This window comes from Balaenoptera borealis, assembly GCF_965194805.1.
Source record: "Balaenoptera borealis genome assembly, chromosome: 15".
Lineage (NCBI taxonomy): Eukaryota > Metazoa > Chordata > Mammalia > Artiodactyla > Balaenopteridae > Balaenoptera > Balaenoptera borealis.
In genome coordinates this window covers 84,421,088-84,442,567 of record NC_138871.1, presented here as the reverse complement: position 1 = coordinate 84,442,567, position 21,480 = coordinate 84,421,088, and the positions used below count along the sequence as shown (strand labels likewise).

Here is a 21,480-nt window from a genome sequence, read left to right as displayed (position 1 = left end):
AAGTATCTTATTTTTTCCCAAGTGTTACAGTTTTTATTTTGTTGCTATTGTACATGAGATCTTTTCTTTAAATGCTTATTGTTTGTAAATAGGGATTTTTCACATTAACTTAATGATGTGACAACTTACGGAATTTCCTTGTTTCTAATGATTTTTCAGCTTATTTTCTAAGGTTTTTAGGCATGTGATCATATTGTCTGTAAATGACAGTTTTTCCTGCTTTTCTCTCATTTTGTTTTCTTGCTTAATTGCAGAGGGTAGTAGCCCAGAAAAATGTTTAATTTGTCAGTGATGGTAGTGGACATCGTATTCTTGTTCCTGCCTTTAATTTGGATAATTTTAGTAGCTCACCATTAAATATCATTGAGCTCTTGTTTTTAAATATACTATTATCATGCTAAGAAAGTATCTGTTTCTGTTTTACTAAGAGTTTATCTGCAATAAGTGTAATTTTTTTCAAATTCCTTTTGTGGCATATAATGAATTGGTCCTATGTTGTTCCTTTTTTTTCCCTTGACCTTAATATGGTATATTTATTAATAGATATCATAATTATTGAATCATCCTTGCATTCCAAGGAGAAACCCTACGTGGGATGTTGAACTCTGTTTGCTAATGTTGTAAGATTTTGCATCAGTAATCATGAATAACAATAATACTAACATCATAATGTTATCATAACATAATGATAGTTAACATTTATTGAATGCCTACTCTGTGACAGCCCAGAGATTTCAATAACTGATGAAACTAAAGTTAGAGGCCAGGGAGTCTGGCTGCAGAGTCCTCATTCCTTTTTTTTTTTTTCTTTTTGAATCTCATTCCTTTATTCTAGCTCAAGCTTTGTCTCCTGAAATGTAACCCTTTGATTTTTTTTTTTTAACATCTTTATTGGGTATAATTGCTTTACAGTGGTGTGTTAGTTTCTGCCAGAGTCCTCATTCTTAACCACAGTATTAAAATTGGTCTATTGTGTGACAGCACACAATTAAAAAGCCATGTTAGCGTAAGAAAAGTGGTGGCTTTGTAAGAAGAATTCGGAAGCTTTCCTTTTTTCTCCATTTTCTCTACACTGTTCAAAATGACATCAGCTGACCACATGGGACTTCTAAGCACTTGAGATGTGGCTAGTTTGAATCGAGATGTGTGAAGTTTAAAATACCCATCAGATTTTGAAGAACTTGTACGTACAAAAAAAAAAGTATGTAAAATATCTCATTAATATATTTTTATGTTGGTTACCTGTTAAAATAATAATATTTGGGATATTGGGTTACTTACATAAAATATGTTATTAAAATTAATTTAGTTGTTTTACTTTTTAAAATGTGGCTACTAGAGATTTTTGTATGTGTGGTTCAATTCTATTTCCATTGCACAGCACTGGGCTAGAGCTCTAGACAGCGCTTCTCAAACACACACATGAGTCCCCTGGGGGTCTTGACAAAATGCAGAGTCTAACTCAGTGTGTCTGGGCTGAGCCTGGGATTCTGCATTTTCCCAGGCTCCCAGTGATACCGGGGCTGCGGCAGGCCACCCTTGGCATGGCACGGTCAAACAGGGGCTCTCAAAGTGTGTGAGTCACGTCATCTGGAAGATTTGGTAAAACAGGTTTCTGGGCCCCCTCCAGAATTTCTGATGCAGTAGGTCTGACGTGGGGCCTGAGAATCTGCATTTCTGCAAGTTCTCAGGTGATGCTAATGCTGCTGTTTGTCCTGGCACCGTGATTGAGAACAGCTGCTTTATTTTAGTTTAGTTTTTTCTTTTTAACATCTTAATTGCAGTATAACTGCTTTACAATGGTGTGTTAGTTTCTGCTGTATAACAAAGTGAATCAGCTCTACATATACGTATATCCCCATATCCCCTCCCTCTTGCGTCTCCCTCCCACCCTCCCTATCCCACCCCTCTAGGTGGTCACAAAGCACCGAGCTGAGAACAGCTGCTTTAAATGGTACTGGGTTGATCCGTTTCTGGACAGTTTAAAATATGTCACTGTGACGTATTGGGGCTTGCTGCATTTTTAGGAGTAGTTCTATTCACAAAACTTTCCAGTATTCTCTTGGTTTTCTCTTTGGGAGAAGAGGTGTATGGATTTTGGTAAATTTCATTTTCCTAGAAAATAATTTATTACCATCAACTTTTCCAAGTTATTCGCATTGAGTTCGATATTGTTGTGAGTTTTATAATTGTCTCTTCTAATTTCTCATTGTGTGTGTGTGTGTGTGTGTGTGTGTTTTCTTTGATTAGGCTACCCAGCAGTTTCACCTATTTTAAGAGAAGCAGCTTTTTTTCTCAGTTTTTTAAAATCAATTTTACACTTTTCTGATTTCTAATTTTCACATTTCTACATTTATCTTAGTTTCCTTCCTCTTGCTTTGCTTGGGTTCATTTTCCTGCTCTTTTCTGTGAAACATAACTGTGTTACATGCTGCGTTCATTTGTTTCATTCTGTAATGTTGAAGGTAATGGATTTTTCTCGGCATATTATGTAACTTTTGGAATTTTCATTATCATTTTTTTCTAGATGTTCTGCAAGTTTTTAAATGCTTTTTAAAATTTCTGGACTGTTGAGATTTTTTGTTGTTTCGTTTTTCACTTCTAATTTTATTGCTTTGTTGTTAAGAGAATAAAATAAGTGCTATTTCTACCTTTGGGAATTTGAAGTTTTCTTTGCTGTTTTTTCTAAGTGTTACATGGGTGCCTGAGATGGGTGTGGTCTCTTGTTTTCATTGTATAGAGTTGATATATTGTCTGTTGGACCCACAGCATCAATGATTTTCATATCTGCTGGGTCCATGTTTCTAATCTTGATGCACTTTGCTGCTCTTACTGCTGGATCACAAAGGTCTGTGACAGTTATGACTCCACTGAGGGTTGCCCCTTGATGGTCTCTAGAGTCTCTGTTATATTGTTCCCTGTCTTGAGTCCACACCACGTGCTGGTTGTCACGGTCCTGTTTTGCTAGGGGCCATTTTTTGATTGCCCGTTGTATGCTAGGCACTGTATTAAGGCGCCTTCCATTTCTCTTATTTCCTCATGCGATCTTCACCACAGTGCCAGAAGCTGGGTGAACATCCCCACGTTCTAGATGAGAACATTGATGTTCTCAGAGTTAAGTCACTCACTGTGCAGGGTCATAGCTGATGTGTGTCAGGCCTTCACTGGTCCCCCTGCTTCTCTCCCTTCCTGGCAGGTGGCGGTTAACTTCTCTTCCGCCCGCCCTGCCTTCATCCCCTCCTTCAAGCCCTGCTGGGCTAGTCTCTGCTTTGACAGCCCCCAACCAGCTGCCAGCAGTTTTCACCAAGGCAGAAGTCCCACCTGCAGGGAAGGAGGGGGTGTTGATTTCTGTGCGGGAGGCAACCGGCCAGCACCAGCCTCAGGCAACATTGTGAAACTCACAGAGTGATTCTTTGGAGGTTAAATTTAGTATCAGGCCCTTCCTTTTTATTTATTTATTTTCTTTATTTTTTTTGGCTGCCTCAGGTCTTTGTTGCGCCCTGCGGGCTTCTCTCTAGCTGTGGTGTGCGGGTTTTCTCTTCTCTAGTTGAGACGTACGAGCTCAGTAGTTGTGGTGCGCAGGCTTAGTTGCCCTGCGGTGTGTGGGATCTTATCTCCCCGACCAGGGATCAAACCCGCGTCACCTGAATTGGAAGACGGATTCTTTACCACTGGACCACCAGGGAAGTCCCCCCTTCCATTTTAGACCTGGATCAGCTCCTGGGAGCCACGGCTCCACTGTTCTCCAGACCTCAGCCCGGTCCTGTCCACACAGCACTCTTCACGCCTTACGTAGATGGCAGCCACTTAGACTTATTTTCAGAGGCTTAAGGGGCAGCTTTAAATGGTTCTTTTTTGGCATTGGCTTTATGTCCAAAGTTAATAACATGCTCAACGGACAGCTTATATGTTTCTTTTCTCCTCTTACGTGGTCTTTCCCACCTCAGTCAAAGGCTCCCGGGGCCCAGGCACCGAGCAAACAGTCTGGGCCCCTCCTTCCTGACCCTCCACTTGAGACCGCAGTGAGGACCGAGCCCCGTGGCCTCCGCCTCCCAAACCTGTCCCGTTTCCATCCACTCCTCTGCCTTCATCCAAACCACCTTCTTCTCGTTCTGTACGTTTGCACCAAACTCCTGACCCAGGCCCCCCGCCTGCCACCTCCCCTTTGAAGGGTGGGTTCCCTGTCATCGCATCTCAGTTGGAATGTCACCCCCTCCAGAGGCCTTCTGGGGGCTCGCAGCCAGCCGAGCCCCTCTAGGGCACCCTATTTTAGTTCTCTGCCTTCCACACTCCCCTGTTTAACACTCTCCTTGTTTGTCTTTGTGTGCGTCTTGTAGAAGCAGGGACGGTATTTCTGGGCGCAGCTCCTAGAGCAGTGCCTGGCTCAGAGTGTGTGCTGAATTACTGAATATTTTCTGGTACACGTCCATCTCACAGTAGTGGGTCTCCTCTTCTAGCACCTGTACCATCTCCTGGGGAGCTTAAAAAATTTACAGGTCCTGGGGCACCACCTCCAGGGATGCTGATCGGGTCCGGTCGGGGTAGGGCCTAGGAATCTGCATTTTAAATGGGACCTCTGGGTGATCCTGAGGCAGGTGGGCTTCCGACTTTGAGGACCGGTGTTAGTAATAGCACTTACACAGCTATTAGCCCGTTGGATCCTAACATACTTCTAGGAAGTATGTCTTAAGGCCAGGGATTCTAAATTTATACTTAAAAGCTTATAACAAAGTTTTTTTATTTGTTTTTTTTTTGTGTGTGTGTGTGGTTTTTTTGTTTGTTTGTTTGTGAACAGGTAATACATTCACATGCATCAAAGATAAAACCAATATAAAAGGCTCCACATGAGAAGTTTCCCTTATGCTCTCCCCATCCAACTCCCTCCTCAGCCCCCACTTAGGAAGCTGCTTGTATGAATCGCTTGGATACATTTCTGGTCCTTCTTTATGCAAATACAGGCAAATTCCAGCATAGATTTTTATTTCTCCCCTTTTCAAATACAAAGTAGTAATCCACGTGTTTAGCATCTTGCTTCTTTTTCACTTAACAATATATCCTGGGAGATTTTTCTTGTCAGTACATAGAGCCTTCTCGGTTTTAAGCTACCTTGCATTCCACATGGGGGAGGTATCATAGTTTATTAACCAGCTCTAGAGGTGGACACTTGGCTTGTTTACTTTTATGGGGAAGGAGGCCGTTACCAACAGTGCTGCAGGGTGTAATCTTGCTCCAACATCATTCCTTTGCACATATAATTGTGCAGGTGTATCTGCAGGATGAATTCTCAGAAGCAAATTGCTGGATCCCGGGGTCATATGCCTTTGTAGTTTTAATGGATGTTGTCAGATTTCTCTGACCATTTTACATTTCCACTAGCAATGAAATTAAGGACTCCCCATTTTCCTACAATCTTTCTAATCAAGTATGCTGTCAAATTTGGGGGTTTTTATGAACCTGATAGGTAAGAAATGGTACCTCAGTGTAGTGTAGGCTTTTTTTTTTTTAAACGGCTTTATTTAGACGTAAATGACATACAACAAATGGCAAATTTTTAAAGTGTACATTTCGAATGATGAGTTTTGACATATATACATCAGTGAAACCATCACCACAGTCAAGATAGAACACATCTGTTACCCCCAAAAGTTCCTTGTGCCACTTATTCAACACTAACCTGCTTTCTGTCACTATAAGAGTCTGCATGTGTTTTAAGAACTCTTTTTTTTAATATAAATTTATTTATTTATTTATTTATGGCTGCGTTGGGTCTTCGTGGCTGTGTGCGGTCTTTCTCTAAGTTGTGTGGAGTGGGGGGCTTCTCTTCATTGCAGTGCGCAGGCTTCTCATTGCGGTGGCTTCTCTTGTTGTGGAGCACAGGCTCTAGGCGTGTGGGCTTCAGTAGTCGTGGCTCGCGGGTTCAGTAGTTGTGGCTTGCAGGCTCTAGAGCGCTGGCCCAGTAGTTGTGGTGCACGGGCTTAGTTGCTCCGCGGCATGTGTGATCTTCCCAGACCAGGGCTCAAACCCGTGTCCCCTGCATTGGCAGGCAGATTCTCAACCACTGCGCCACCAGGGAAGTCCTAGTACTTTTATATAAATGGAATGATATAGCATGTACTCTATTTTTTTGGTTTGGTTTTTCCATCCTGTATCATTATTTGAGATTTATCGATGTTGTGGTGTGTATATTAATAGTCTTTTTTTTTTTTTTTTTTACTGCCGAGTAATATTCCATTTTATGGGTAAGCCACAATTTATTCACCCATTGGAGGACATTTAGATGGTTTCCAGTTTTGGACTATTTAAGTTGTTATGAATATCCATGTACCGTTTTTTGTATTGACATAGTTTTCATTTCTCTTGGGTAAATACCTATTCCTTGAGTGAGCTAGGCTCCTGGTACCCAGAGTGTGATTGCATACCTCCCCTTTGACCCTCAAACCTTTGCATTGCTTCCTGACCCTGTGGGATGGTAGTGACTTAGATGAGGGCCAGATTAGGACCCTCTAAAGCATGGGGTTCCAGGGCATGGCCCCCTTGCCATGGACTAAGCTTGATATTACAGCTGCATTGAGTACTACTATTTTGTAGACATAAGGGATACTGATTTTTTTTTTTTTTTTTTGGCTGTGCTGTGGCCTGCGGGATCTTAGTTCCCTGACCAGGGATTGAACCCTGTCCCCCTGCAGTGGAAGCGCGGAGTCCTAGTCACTGGACCACCAGGGATTCCCAGGAATACTGATTTTTTTTTTTTTTTTTTAAAGAAATGCCCATTCTTTGAAAAGTTCACATTCTGGGAGATGAGGCAGCAGAGTAAAGCAAACGTCTGGATCCTATCGGTGGCACGTGAGTGAAGCAGGAGAGACTGGGGACCATGGTGGCTCTGAGGAGCATTGGACTGATTTCTTGCTTCACATCCTAAGGCACTTATCCAGCTAGCCAGCCAGGATTTGCTGGGCGTCTGTGTGTTTTCTAGGAGCCACTATATTTTTGCTTGAGCTGATGATAGTTCAATTAATGAGTTTTCAGAGATCTGTTTGTTTAGTGGTGACCAGATGAGGAAACCAGCACTTTAGCAGAGTGATAATTTATGTGATGGAGGGAGGGTCCTGGTGTAAGCCCCCTGGAGGCAACAACTGTGGTCTGTTTGTTCACTGTTTCCCATAACATCGCCTGGCGCATAACGGATACAGTATGTTTTTGCTGAGTGCGGGAGGCAACAATTTTTTTTTTAATGGTAGTTGTTTTTTGTTTTTTTTTTTAATTGGGGTACAGTTGATTTACAATGCTGTGTTAGTTTCAGGTGTGCAGCAGAGGAAGCAACGTGTTGTGGGTGGAGATGTTCTCCGACTCTCAGCTGTACAACATTTGTTAGGGTTGACTTGCCTTGAGGAGGGGGCACTTGGGCTGTTATAAAGGGTGAGTAGCGTCCAGGTAGCTTCAGAAGGCTGGCCTGGGAAGGGCAAGGGAGGGGAAGAGGGTGGAGAAAGAGGAGGCCGGAGGGAGGGGTGTTCCTTGTAAACTCTGCTAAGGAGCTGGAACGTCAATATTTGAACTTCTTGGGAAACCAGTGCTAGAGTTGAAGCAATACGATGGCATGCTAAAATGTGTATTTTTAGAGATCCCTCTGGCTGCCATGGGAGGGAGGGGCAAGAGGAGGCCAGATTGGGAGAGGCAAGGAAAGCACACAGGAGGCTGTTGAAGGAAACCTGGACAAAGATGGCATGACCTGCCTGGGACAGCGACCCAGGGCAGGGCTTGGACAGATTTCTGGTAACTGTAAAATATAGTGGTTATGGGAGAAAAGGGGGTAGAGACAAGGAACTTTGGGGGAGGTGGCGACATCCAGCATAAATGACCACACCAGACCTTGACATTGTCCACGCTGGGTCTCCACCCTTGAAGCCAAGAAAAAGGCAGAGACATTTTTTTATAAAATTGAGATACAATTCAACACTGCAGTATTCATCCCCTTAATGAATAAAATTCATTTGTCTCTAGTATATTTACAAAGTAGCCCAGCCATTGCCACTGCCTAATTCCAGAATGTCGCCATCATCCCCAAAGGATGATTTGTACCCATGGCCGTCCCCTCCCAAGGAGCGTCAAGCTGTCCTAGAGGCCTTGTTTTTGTCCTCGTCAGCTCCCAAGGAGCTGTGTGACCTCAGGCAAGTCCCCACCTTGCCTTGGTCCCTGAAGGCCCTTCCAGCTGTGACCCCATGTGATGATTCTGGGTGGGCAAATTATGTTATGGTCATACTTCCATGGCTCTAAAGTAATGTTAAAGATTTTTTAATGGCGGGGCTGGGCTTGTTTCATTTTATTTTTTATGGCAATAAAACACAGATGATTCTACTATAATTAACACCCTAATTAGCATCTTAGTGTAAATCTTTGTCTTCATTTTTGGTTACCTCCTAAAGTTGCACTTCCGAAAGTGAAATTACAGGTTCAAAGGATATAGAAATATTTAAAGTTGCTTGTACACATTGGTAAATTGTTTTCCAACGAGGTCGCAAGAACGTGCTGTTTTATCAGACCCCCATCGATTCAGTGCCTTTGAAAAACGTTGTCTGTGTCCCTGGCCAAATGAAAATGATGTATGATTGTGTGAATGCGGATTTCTTGGATCACCAGCACGAGCAAGCACACTTTCGGGTGTTCCTGAGTCACCTGTCATCCCATTTTGTGATCTGCCATTTCTGGCCTTGACCCCTCCATCCCCTGGGAAGGCTGCGGGTGGTACCACTCTGGTGGCACCCTTCACCTGTGAGCCCTGGGGCCCCTGCCGATGGGCGTGGTGACCGGGCTGCTTGGTGGGTTGACTTTTGGCAAACTCTCCAGAACGTAGACAAATGTGTGCTGATGCTTAGGGAGCTAACTGCCCGGTTATTCCTAAAAGACCCCGGAGCATTTCGGTACCACTTCCGAGCAAGTAGCCTTCCTCTCCTCCACGTTCCACTAGGGGGCAAATTTTCTCTGAGGGTAGGTTGACTTTTTTTTTTTTTAATTTTGGCAGCGGCACGTGGGTTCTTAGTTCTCCAACCAGGGATCGAACCCGTGCCCCCTGCAGTGGAAGCACAGAGTCCTAACCACTGGACCGCCAGGGAAGTCCTGGCAGGTTGGCTTTTTGGAGAGGACCAAGAATTTCTATGCTGTGTTATGGGCAAGTTAAGCTGCACAAAGCCATCCTGGCCAGAACCAATTCTGTTCTGAGTGACGGTGGCAGGGGGCGGGGTGACTTAACTGAGTGGCATTCCTCTAAAGGTGGAAATATTTGTCTATTTCTGAAACGGAGTTTCTGAGAATCCAGGGCAGAATTCAAAGTAAGCTGTAAATGGGGCCAGAGTCTCCAGAGCAGGGACCTCCCAGAGACCTCACTGGATCTTGTTTTTCTAAAACGAAAGTCACTGAATTGCTCTCCTCACATTTTCCTGATGACTTTGCTGCGGGACATGTCCCTTGGCTGAGGAGGAAGCAGAGAGACAAAGGAGCGGGTGAGGTGCCCAGGGGCTCCTGAGTCACCAGAGGAGCGGTGGGGAGCAGACTGCCTACCTGTGTGGAAGCTTCTGGACCTGACTGCTCAGGGCCGCCGTGTGGCTGCAGAGGGAGGCTGGGCCTGTGGTGGCACCTTTACCTTGACTCTGAGGCCAGTTAGCGCTGAGGGAGGGGCTTGGGGTTTGGGTCCCCCATAGCGGGGCACGTCAATCCCAGGTGCACTGCCAGCGGCTGGTGTGGAGGATGGAGACTTGCTTCAGAGGCAAGGGTACAGGACTGGTACTAGCTGCTGCTGCGGCCACCAGCAGAGGGCCAGGGGCCAGGGCCGCGGGGAGTTTCTTGGCCTCCCCGAATCTGTTTCCTCAGCTCCTGGGGGCTTCTCCTCCTCCTTTGTCCTGAGGATTCAGATGTATCTGTGCCAAGGGCCCTTCTGAGGACCGAGGGCAGCTCACCTGATGGAGCCACTGTTACCCTTGCTTCAGACCCTATGGAAACCCCCTCTTCCCTCCCTGTCACCTGTTGGCCCTCCCCCCCAGGCTTGGGGTCCTTTCTGAAAACCAGACCCACCTTAGTCTGCTCTGCCTGAATTATCCAGAAATCCCAGGGGAGGGGGGATGCCCTCTTTCATGTCCCGTAGACTTGCGCTCAGGACCTCAGAACCTGACAGCCGTGCTCTCTTTATGAGAGAACTGGGTATAGGAGACCCAGCCCTTCCCACAGAGCAGGGGGAGAGGCAGGTGGGTACAGATCGCCCAGCTGAGGCGGAGCGCCCTGATGGAAGTGTGGCCCACAGGGATGCTTTGCTGCGCACAGTTTGGCGTGGAGACACCATTTAGGAAGCATCTCCTCTTCTCTGTGCTTGAGCCCTGGGGTAGGTGGACTCAGGTGAGTGGCGATCAGCCCCCTCCTCCGCTTCCACCTGCCCCGGCTGCTCCTTCCCACCCGCAGACCTGGGCCTGGAAAAGCCCTGAGGCCCTGCACGCCAGACGGCCAGATGAGAGTGCAGGAGGAGAGGTGGTAGACACAGAGATCTCAGGAACACCTGCCTAGCTGTGCTCTTAGCTCCGGAGCCATCATATACCCCAAGGGGCAGCAGGAATTCGGGGCCCCGTTGGAGCCCAGGGTGCAGAAATCAGCAGTGCTCAAGGTGCCCCAGAGTATTTGTAGAAAGGGAGGACAGGGTGTTTCTGTCACCTACTCGGCCACAGGCATCTCCGTCTTTCCTGACTCTCATCCCTGCCATTCCAGGTCTCCGGATTCTGCCTGTTCAGCTCCTGAAGGCCTCCTTCCTTCTCAGTTCCCTACCTGCCCCGCCTCACACCTGGGTGATGCCTTCCCCCGCCCCCATCTTACTCATTTTCCTCGTGGGGGCTCCCCAGATGACTGCCAGGGTATCAGCAGTTAATTTGAAAGAAATCTTAACGGGCTGTGCCCAGGTAGCATGCTTTTGACTTATTCCTTTATTAGCTTCTTGCTTTGTGTATTTGCAAGACCATTATTGGTCATTTTATTATTAATACATAATCATGCTGGTTTTTTTAAGTCCAAATTCCACCTCTGCAGTCCCACTCCCCAAAGGACACCATTTCCACAATTCATTGCGAATCTGTATAGACTTTTCTATACATAATACAAGTTTGAGTTTTTATGTCTTTTGCTTTTTACAAAAATGTGGTCATAACTATAGATACTGTTTATTATTTGCCTTTTTTCCTTTTATTCCGTGATGTACAGCCTTTCATGGCAATCTGTGAGAGACCTCCCTCATTGCTTTTTGTTTGTTAGTTTGTTTTTAATTTTTTGGCCATGCGACGTGGCATGCGGGATCTCAGTTCCCCAATCAGGGATCGAACCCGCTCCCCCTGCAGTGGGAGTGCTGAGTCTTAATCAGTGGACCGCCAGGGAAGTCCCTCTGCCTCATTGTTTTTTAGAGATTCCTTGGTGATCCATTATATCAGCTGGGTCCCCTATTGATAACTATTAATATTGATAACTATTCCCCTATTGAGATGACTTCCTGTCTTCTGTAATTACAGACCACGCCACAGCCCACATCCTTGTGTATACGGTTTTTTGCGCAGGAGCCAGTGTATCAGAAGGGCCAATTCCTAGAAGTAGAATTGCTGGGCAAAAATATCTGTGTGTTAAAAACGTTTGATTGATATTCTGAAAATAACTGTCTTGTAAAGCTGTTCATTTGACACGCCATGTCAACAGGGCATTGGTATTCCCGTTTCCTAGAGTATTTGCCAGTGCTGAAATTATAAATCTTTTTACTGTGCCCATCTGGTAAGTGAAAAATGCTTTATCACAGCAAGTGAGGTTAAGCTTTTATCCTGATGTTTACGGGTGATTTTTTGTTGCTCTGCCAAGCATTTTACCAGGCCTCCTCACCATCAGTGTTGACTGGTGATTTTGAGCCCTTTTCAGTGCTTGTTGGCCATTTGTATATCTCCTTTGGAGAAATGTCTATTCAAGTCCTATGCCCATTTTCGAATGAAGTTGTTTGTTTTTATGTTGTGATTTTTAGGGATTTTCTATATATTCTGAATATTAATCCCTTATCAGATGGTTTGCAATTTTTTTCTCTCATGCTGTGAGATGCCTTTTTATTCTGTTGATAATGTTTTTGATGCACTAAGTTTAAAATTTTTCATCAAGTCCAACTTGTATTTTTTTTTCTTTTTTTGCCTGTGCTTTCGGTGTCATATTGAAGAAATCATTGCCTAATCCAATATCATTAAGTTTTTGCCTTGTGGTTTACTCCAAGCATTTTATGGTTTCAGGTCTTACATTTAGGTCTTTGATCCATTTTGAGTTAATTTTTATATATGTAACACCTGTTAGGTAAGGGTTTAAATTAACTTCATTCTTTTACATGGGGGTATTCAGTTTTCCCAGCACTGTTTGTTGAAATAATTGTCCTTTCCCCATTGAATGCTGTTGGCACCTTTGTGAAAAATTGTTTGATCATATATGTGAGAGTTTATTTCTGGGGTCTCTGTTCTATTCCATTGGTCTGTATGTATGTCTATGCTAGTACCACACTGTTTTGATTACTGTAGATTTGTAGTAAGTTTTGAAATCAAGAAGTATAAGTCCTTCAGCTTTATCCTTATTTCTTCAAATATTCTCTCTGCTCCTTTCTCTTCTTTTTCTGGGACTACCGCAGTGCATATGTTGGTCTACTTGACGGTGTCCCACAGGTTCCTTAGGCTCTGTTCACTTTTCTTCTATCTTTTTATTTCTGTTCCTCAGACTCAATAATTTCCAATGTCCTGTCCTCAATTCGCCGAGTCTTTCTTCTTCCGGCTCAAATCTGCCTTTGAATCCCTCCAGTGAATTTTTTATTTCAGTTATTGTACTTTCCAGCTCCAGAATTTCTTTTCAGTTTCATGACATTACAGAAGTACATGGAAAGGGAAAAGTGCTGTTCTTGTACACACAAAGGTAACCAGTGTTAACAGTTTGGTGTCTTTTCTTTCAGGATTCTCATTTAGATGTATACTGACATATAATTTTTTAAAGTGGGATTGTATACTGTACATGCTTAAATATTTTTTGATGTTTTATTCTGAGCTAATTTCAAAGTTCCAGCAAAGTTGCTAGGCTATTCAAAGAATTTCCATATTCCCTTTACCACGTTTATCTTCTCTCACTCACTTTTTCTGAAGTCTCCTGGCCGTGAGTTGCAGATGTGATGTCCCATTACTTCTAGATACTTTAATATATATTTTCTAAAAACAAGGACCGTCACTAACATTATCCCCTACTACAATGATCAAAATCAGGAATACAGTAATATTATTTAGTCTACTGATTTTAGTTGGCTATCACCAATTATCTCAATAGTGACCTTTATAACAAAAGAAAATCTCATATTTTTCTTAGATAATGGTAAACATTGAGATGTTTTTCACAGTTGTCATGTCTCATTAGCCTCATTTAAACTGGAACAGTTATTCAGACTTTCTTTGACTCTTATGACATTGAGTTCTTTGATGAGCACAGGTCAGTTATTTTGTAAACTGCTCTTTAATTTGAACTCATCTGACGTTTCCTCATGATTAGATTCAGGTTATGTAATTTTGGCAGGAATATCCCAGAAGTGAAGTGATGTTCTTCTCAATGCATCATATCAGGAGAAACATTTTGTTCATCTTTCCCATTACTGGTGATTTGAACTTTGGTCACTTGATTAAGATAGTATCTGTTGGACTTCCCTGGCGGTCCAGTGGTTAAGACTCTGCACTTCCAATGCAGGGGGCATGGGTTCGATCCCTGGTTGGGAAACTAAGATCCCACATGCTGTGCGGCCAAAAAAAAAAAAAAAAGATAGTATCTGTTGTAAAAAAAATATTTTTTCTTTTTTTTTAACAATTTTTAAAAATTGAATGTTAATTTACAATGTTGTGTTAGTTTCAGGTGTACAGCAAAGTAATTCAGTTTTTTTTATATACATATATATTCTTTTTCAGATTCTTTTCCATTATAGGTTATTATAATGGTGATTATATGTTATCCAATAAGATATTGAATATAGTTCCCTGTGTTATACAGTAGGTCCATGTTGTTTATCTATTTTATGTATAGTAGTAAGTATATATTAATCCCAAACTCCTAATTTATCTTTCCCCTCCCCCCACCATTGTCCCCTTTGGTAACCATAAGTTTGTTTTCTATGTCTGTGAGTCGGTTTCTGTTTCGTAAATAAGTTCATTTGTATCATTTTTTTAGATTTCACATATAAATCTTTATCTGACTTACTTCACTTAATATGATAATCTCTAGGTCCATCCATGTTGCTGCAAAAGGCATTATTTCATTCTTTTTCATGGCTGAGTAATATTCCATTGTATATATGTACCACAACTTCTTTATTCACTCATTGTTGATGGACATTTGGGTTTGTTTCCATGTTTTGGCTATTGTACACAGTGCTGCTATGAACATTGCGGTGCATGTATCTTTTCTAACTAGAGTTTTCTTTGGATATATGCCCAGGAGTGGGATTGCTAGATCATATGGTAACTCTATTTTTAGTCTTTTCAGGAACCTCCATACTGTTCTCCATAGTGGCTGTATCAATTTACATTCCCACCAACAGTGTAGGAGGGTTCCTTTTTCTCCACACCCTCTCCAGCATTTATTATTTGTAGACTTTTTCATGATGGTCATTCTGACCAGTGTGAGGTGATACCTCATTGTTGTTTTGATTTGCAATTCTCAAATAATTAGTGATGTTGAGCATGTTTTCATGTGCCTGTTGGCCATCAAAAAATTTTTTTAATGAGGTAAAATGTACATACAGTGAAATGTGTACATCTTGAATGAACAGGTTGATGAACTTTGTTGGGAGCCTCAGTGTAACCAAACCCCAATCAAGGTTACACACTGTCTGCAATTTGCTTTTTTAATTAAAAATATGATTTCTTTATCTTCCCTTGTGGGTTAGTATAAACTTTTGTGTTAGAGGAGGGAGCCAGAGTTTAGTTTAGACCAAGCACTGAAGAGCATGGCTTTGAAGTCATGTAGATCTGGGCTCAACTTCTGCTCTGACACTTATAACTCAGTGTAGGGTGACTTTTAGCTCTTTAAGTCTTAATTTTTTCATCTTCGAAGTGGGGGTGTTACCTAACTCAAAAGAGCGTCTCAAGAATTGAGTCCCCAAAACACCTACGAGCCCTTACAAATCGATGTTTTTTTAAAAAAAATGATGAGAAACCAGTGAAAGATATGAACACTCTATTACCAGAAGAAAATAGCCATCGGTAGAGTCTAATAAACCTATCAAAAGATGTCCAGCCTCATCGATGATCAAACAGATGCAAGTCGGAGCACCAGTGAGATAGAACTTTTCAGCTATCAGATTGGCAGGGATTAAAAAGATCCATAACCTGTCACGTTGGCAAGGATTTAGGAGGCAGGCACTCTCATCCATTGTTGGTGGGAGGGTACACTGGCTCTGTATACTTGGCGATAATTTGGCCTTATCTGTTAAAATTGCAAATGCTCACACCCTGTATTCCAGTAGTTACTCTTCTGCAACTTATCCTACATACGTGCCTGCACAAATGGGCAAAATATGCGTTTTGTTGCAAAATCATTCAAAGCGTAAACAACCTAAATGTTCAATCGAGAGAATTAGTTACGATAGAACCTTGCAATGAAATGCTATGCAGTCAATGAAAGGAATGAGAAAGCTCTACCGTGACGTGTAAAGGTTTTCACAATGAACTGTAAAGTGAAAAGAGTAAATTTAAAACAGCATCTAGACTCTTAGATTCCTTTCAATGAGAAAAATGTTCTGATTTTGTCATACCACAATTCACGGATGACTGTAGTTAATGATCACAGTAAGTCAGGGAAGTTTTGTTACGTGCAACAAGCAATTTTTCCAGCAATTAAGCTTCGTCAGACCATGCTATTCTGAGATGTTCTGTGGTGGTGTACACACCTAGGGGCAGGTGTGCTGCCATGCTTGTTATAGTTAAACATTTCTTGGAGGCTAGAATTGGGAACAGCAAAGAGTCATTAACAGAATGACAAGGGAATTCTGCTTTTAGGTCGATTAGGAAGGAAGCATGTATGTTATTTAGGTGCTATGACATTCATTTATTCATTCAGCAAACATTTCCTGAACAGCTGCTGTGCTTCAGGCATTGCCATTGGGGCTGCAGTTACTACTTCCTTCATGTAGAGAAATTACTTAAAGTATGACAGAGGATATGGTAATAAGAGACAGCAACCTGCATGTGTCGCTATAATAATGATAAAGAGGAGCCCTTGACAGCATTAGAAAGAAGCTCTCTGAGAGCAGGGGCTGTTTTGTGCATAGCATCTAAGTTCACAGCACTCTAATCAGTGCTTGGCACACAGTTGATTAATGTCTGGAATTTGCTAAATGAATGAGTGAATGAACGAATGAATTTATAGGGTCAGGGTTCTAACAAATAACAGAAGACATACTCCAATTAGGATGATTTGAGAAAGGTCTATTCATAAAGGAGCATATAGTTGTATGAGGGCTTTTGAGAAGCACAAGGAATGGTACAGGAACCCAGGTAGAGGCAGAGAGGTTACCACACCCCTAGGCTATAGGAGATGAGGAGAGATAGGTTACTGGAACTGGGAGGGAACCAGATTTGCACCCCCTACCCCTGCCCTCACCGTCTCCTATCGAATCTACTGGGGAGCCAGAGGGCAGAGAGCCCAGACGCCTCCATCAGGCTGCCGAGAGCTCATCTGAAGGTACCTACCACAAACTCCCGGGGGCCTGGTTCTTGGTATGCATTGCACCAGACTCTGTGAGATGAAGAGCATCACCCCCATTTTGCCAAGGAAACGGAATGAGATTAGCTAGGTAACTTGCCCCAGTTATCATTAGTAAGATGCAGAACTACTATCCTAAGAAATGCCAACACATTTGTGGAGATTTGAGCCCAGGTGGCCCAGAACCTTGGGGTCCACAGACAGACTGGGTAGTTGGGAGGCAAATTACTCCTCTGGGCCACAGTCTCCCAGCTGTAAAATGGGATGATAACCTCTTCGAGAATTTTTGTGATGATTCAATAACAGTGATAGAGAACTTGGTAAACAAAAGAAAACCTCAACTTAATATAAACTGTGGAAGTGTTAAGTATTTGGAAATAGGCCAAAATGCAAAGCACGTGTTTCCTTTTGGGTGGGAGAGTGTGGTTGTTCATTTTTTTAAAAAAATTAATTAATTAATTAATTATATTTAATTTTGGCTGCATTGGGTCTTTGTTGCTGCTCGCGGGCTTTCTCTAGTTGCGGCGAGCGGGGGCTACTCTTCATTGCAGTGCTCGGCCTTCTCATTGCGGTGACTTCTCTTGTTGCGGAGCATGGGCTCTAGGCACGCGGGCTTCAGTAGTTGTGGCACGTGGGCTCAGTAGTTGTGGCTTGCAGGCTCTAGAGCACAGGCTCAGTAGTTGTGGCACATGGGCTCGGTTGCTCCGTGGCATGTGGAATCTTCCCAGACCAGGGCTCGAACCCGTGCCCCTGCATTGGCAGGCGGATTCCCAACCACTGCACCACCAGGAAAGCCCCTTCATTTTTTGTTAATTACTTTATACTTGTGTTTTTCAGTTTGTGGTCACGAACATACATTAGTTAGATATGAAAACAAGTTGCTCTCCCTGCCTACTCCGTCATTTTTTCCTTCCCTCCCTGTCTTTCCCTCTCTCCCTCTCTTTCTTTAATCTGGGGCCTTTCAGTGCCCTCTGCCTCAGTTTTCTGTGTTGGGCCCTAGGCCCCTGGGCTCCAAGTTCTGAGGGGCCACATGGCCAGTGCCTGCATCAGCAGAAAACCGTGTTCTGCATTTGGAATTCAGTGACCTCATCCTCCTCCCTGCAAACACCTGCCCCCTCCTGGGAGCCAGGAGAATGAGGAGAGAGGGCCTGAGGCAAAGATGTAGGTCATCAGAGCTTTTAGACTTTGATCCTGGTTGGCCTGCTGCCAGCTGGACTTCTAACTGATGGGCCTCCAGGAGTGGACACTCTTTGCCACCAGACACTCCTGCCTGATTAGTTCTATTAATATTTATAACAATCCCGCAAAATGGGTATCATCCCATTTTACAGAGAAGAGAACTGAGGCTCAAAGAGATTAAATAAATTTGGCCAGAGTCATACATTTGGCAGAGCCACAGTGAACTTGAGCCCTTCTGCCTCAAATCTCATACTTTCCTTTCCTTTCTCATACTTTCTTGAGCCTTCAGTATGTTTTCTGAAGACTTAGAAAGTTTTAATTTTCTAATTATAAAAGCAACACTGGATTAGAATAGAAAATATGTAAAGTAGGAACAACATTTTCACATAGCTGCAGCCATGCTATCTGTACAAGTCTGTATCTTGGTTTTTTTCCACGTAACATTATAATGCACGCCTTGTTCCACGGTATTAGAAATTCTTTGTAAACCTATTTTCAGTGGCTGCTAATAACCCCTCAGCTGGGTATACCATCCTTCACTTAAACAATCCGCTATTGTCAAACCTTCCAGTGGCTTCCAGTTTTTCGCTGTCAGCAACGTTACTGCGAAGAACATCTTTTTATTCAGAAAGCTTTTTCTGTTTGTCCTGTTTCCTTAAGATAGTTTCCCAGAAGTGGAAACACTGGTTTAAATACTGGTTAGCATTTTACGTCTCTTCATGCATATTGCTGGATTGTTCTCCCAAAGGGTGACCCTGGTCCTTTTCCCGCCAGCAGAGTGTGAGAGTATTCTGAGGGCAGTTTCCTACTCTAACTGGCTTTTTGTTCCTTCCCCAAAGCCTCATAAAGAGAATGGCCCAGAGTGTGGTGGAAGTGATGGAAGATGCAAAGGGGAAGGTCCAGGAGAACCTTCTGGCCAATGGAGGTAGGTTCCTGAAGTGCGTTTATGACGGTGCTTTCCCAGCTCATTCTGGTCCATCAGTGGCCTCAGATGTGGCCACACAGTAGCGGCTGAAATGATACAGGTACCACGGAAGCTCCAAACTGACACATCGGCACCGCTGTTTGGACGACGTGCGCCTTTACAAGCTTATAATCCTGCTGTCTCATTTCTAAAGCATCTGGCATTTCTTACCTGTAGCTGAACTCCTCAATGAAACTTGAAATGAAAATGGATTCAATGAGGTTTAATGGTTGGTTGGCTCACCCACCTTGTCTATCAGCCTCCACTTTATCCCGCAGGGAGTATTCCATCCCCACCCCCCAACCGATTTATCCCTTTCCCCAAGCGAGGCTGAAAAATGCCTTCATTGCTGGGAATGCCTCAGACTGAATTCTTTAGTTGTGCCCAGTAGGTAGAGGAGAGATTGACCAAAAACACTTTGGGTAGCATGTTTGCATTTGGCATTCTGTCTCCCCTATGCGAACAGGATAAATCTTTAGATTCCAAAGATGTTTTGGTCCATGAATTAGTGTACAGACAATTTGAGCGCACTTAAAATGTGCAAGACAAAAACTTTGAGGCTTTGGAAACCTTAGAATTAGGTGTTTCAGCATCTGTAGAGATAATTAAACCTATGACTCTATGCATAAGTGTACTGAAAATGAGAACATATATTCTCTATTTAATATTTATTTATATCATTTATTACATATAAATTAAAGTTTTTTCTCTTCTGGGAACATTTCTTTTTTTTTGGCCACCGTGTGGCATGCGGGGTCTTAACTCCCCGACCAGGGATCGAACTCGTGCCCCCTGCAGTGGAAGCGTGGAGTCCTAACCACTGAACCACCAGGGAATTCCCTCCTGGGAACATTCGAAAGCTTTTTATTTGCTTGTTTTAACTGATAAATGGAAATGTTCGTACTCCCAAATCTGAACTTCGTTTTGTATGTTAATGCAGTCTAATAACTCCACCTTGTTACGTTGCAGGTTTGAAGGAAAAAATGAAATGTTTGAAGAGTAGGTTGTGCGTTGTTTGTTGTGTGTGTGCTCAGTGTGCCACCCGCATGTCCCCGGGAAGGTGGAATCTCAGTCTGGTTGTAGGGATACGGTGATCAGGTGACGATGGATTTCTCAAGTGACAATCTCGTAGCGTGGTCACGGTATCCATATAACACAGATGGCCACTGTTTTTTCCCTCCCCCCTCTTCCTTGCATCTCCCTTGCCTCGAACAGCAACACTGCATGCCTCCTGGAGTGGTGAATGCCTTGACCCTGGAGTTCAAGATCAACTTGGGCATCTTTTGGCTTGTGGTTCGCTTCTTGCCTTGATGGCTGTCCCTAGCGTCCTCCTGCCTGTTGTTGGGGGCTGGCTGTTTTGTGGACCCTGACGACTTAAATGCCAGGCTTAGCTTTGTATGGCCTTGATGGGGTTCCCGCATACAGGAAGCCTTCTTCTCTCAGGCCCCTCCTGGGAGAGTCCCTATGCCCAAACAGGCCAGTTCTGGTTTCCCTGTTAGAAGGTGTCGTTTGCTTTGGTTTTTCTCCAGCCTGCTCAGACTGGTGGAATTGAAGCCAGCAAATCCTCTTAGGACGAATACAAATCTTTACAGAGTAGAAGTCACCAAAATGCCTTCCCAAATGCAATCTGTTAGTTACACTGAGATTTCTTGCCGAGGCTAATCAAACAAATTATTTTGTTCAACTGATGAACTGATCTTACTTCCCAGCAGGTAACTCATAGGGCCCTGGACTGAAGCGCGAACTTAGGGCCTAGAGCTACTTTTCTACATAAAAACCTGGTCTTGAGGATTCTAGGATTTGAGCTCACATTACAATAACGATCAAAATGCTTACATTCTACTCAAAACTCACCTCAATTAAAATTAGATGTTATTATTACATCGTATCCATTCCCAGTCCAAATGGCACGACTCTAAGAGCCGCTGCTTCTCCTCTCAGGAGGGGGGGATTCAGCTTCATTTGTTCGTATGTGTTTCATTATCTCTAGGCCTCCTGGGAGTTGGGTGCCCACAACTTCCAGACTAAAGCCTCCAAAGCTGGTCCCGTACCCCAGCCCTGTGCAAACAAAGGTCAAGGACGCTAGGGCAGTGCTCATGGCCGGCTCCTGAACATTCATCATGCACGGTAGTGTAGTAAAGGCTCTGAAAACTACTGCAGTCAAGAGACCTTTGAAACAGTTTGGCTCAGGCTTTCCTGATATTATTCGGATGGGGAAATATTTTTCTTCTGCAGACCACCCAGGGAACTAGTGATTGAGAGAATTAACTGGAGAAACTCAGTGTTGCCCCCAGCAGGTGGGATTTTAATCTGATGTCGCTGAGGGTGCACCCAAGTCTTCTGGGCTGTGTTTCCTGGAGGGCCGGCAGCACTGGCCTTGGAACGGTCAGGCTTGGTCCTTTGTGACCTTGGCAGGTCACCTCCCTGGGTCTTGGTTTTCTCACCTGTCAGTGGACTTAATCCCTTTACGGTTCTCTGCTCTGCCCGGGGAACCTTTTGTTCTTGTTGGTTCTCTGCCTCTCGCTGCACTTGGAGCGTGGAAGGACACAGACGCGTGTGATTGCAGCAGA

General features: G+C 43.6%; 1 protein-coding gene across 3 annotated transcripts in view; it reads left to right on the top strand.

Annotated features, from left to right (window-relative positions):
* ATP6V1C2 (ATPase H+ transporting V1 subunit C2) overlaps positions 1-21,480 on the top strand; it is a 52,515-nt gene that overhangs the window by 8,714 nt on the left and 22,321 nt on the right. For all 3 annotated transcript variants that reach the window (XM_082357522.1, XM_082357523.1, XM_082357521.1), the window contains exon 4: positions 18,786-18,871. In XM_082357522.1, coding sequence (XP_082213648.1) covers positions 18,786-18,871 — 86 coding nt within the window. The remainder of the gene's footprint in view (positions 1-18,785; positions 18,872-21,480) is intronic.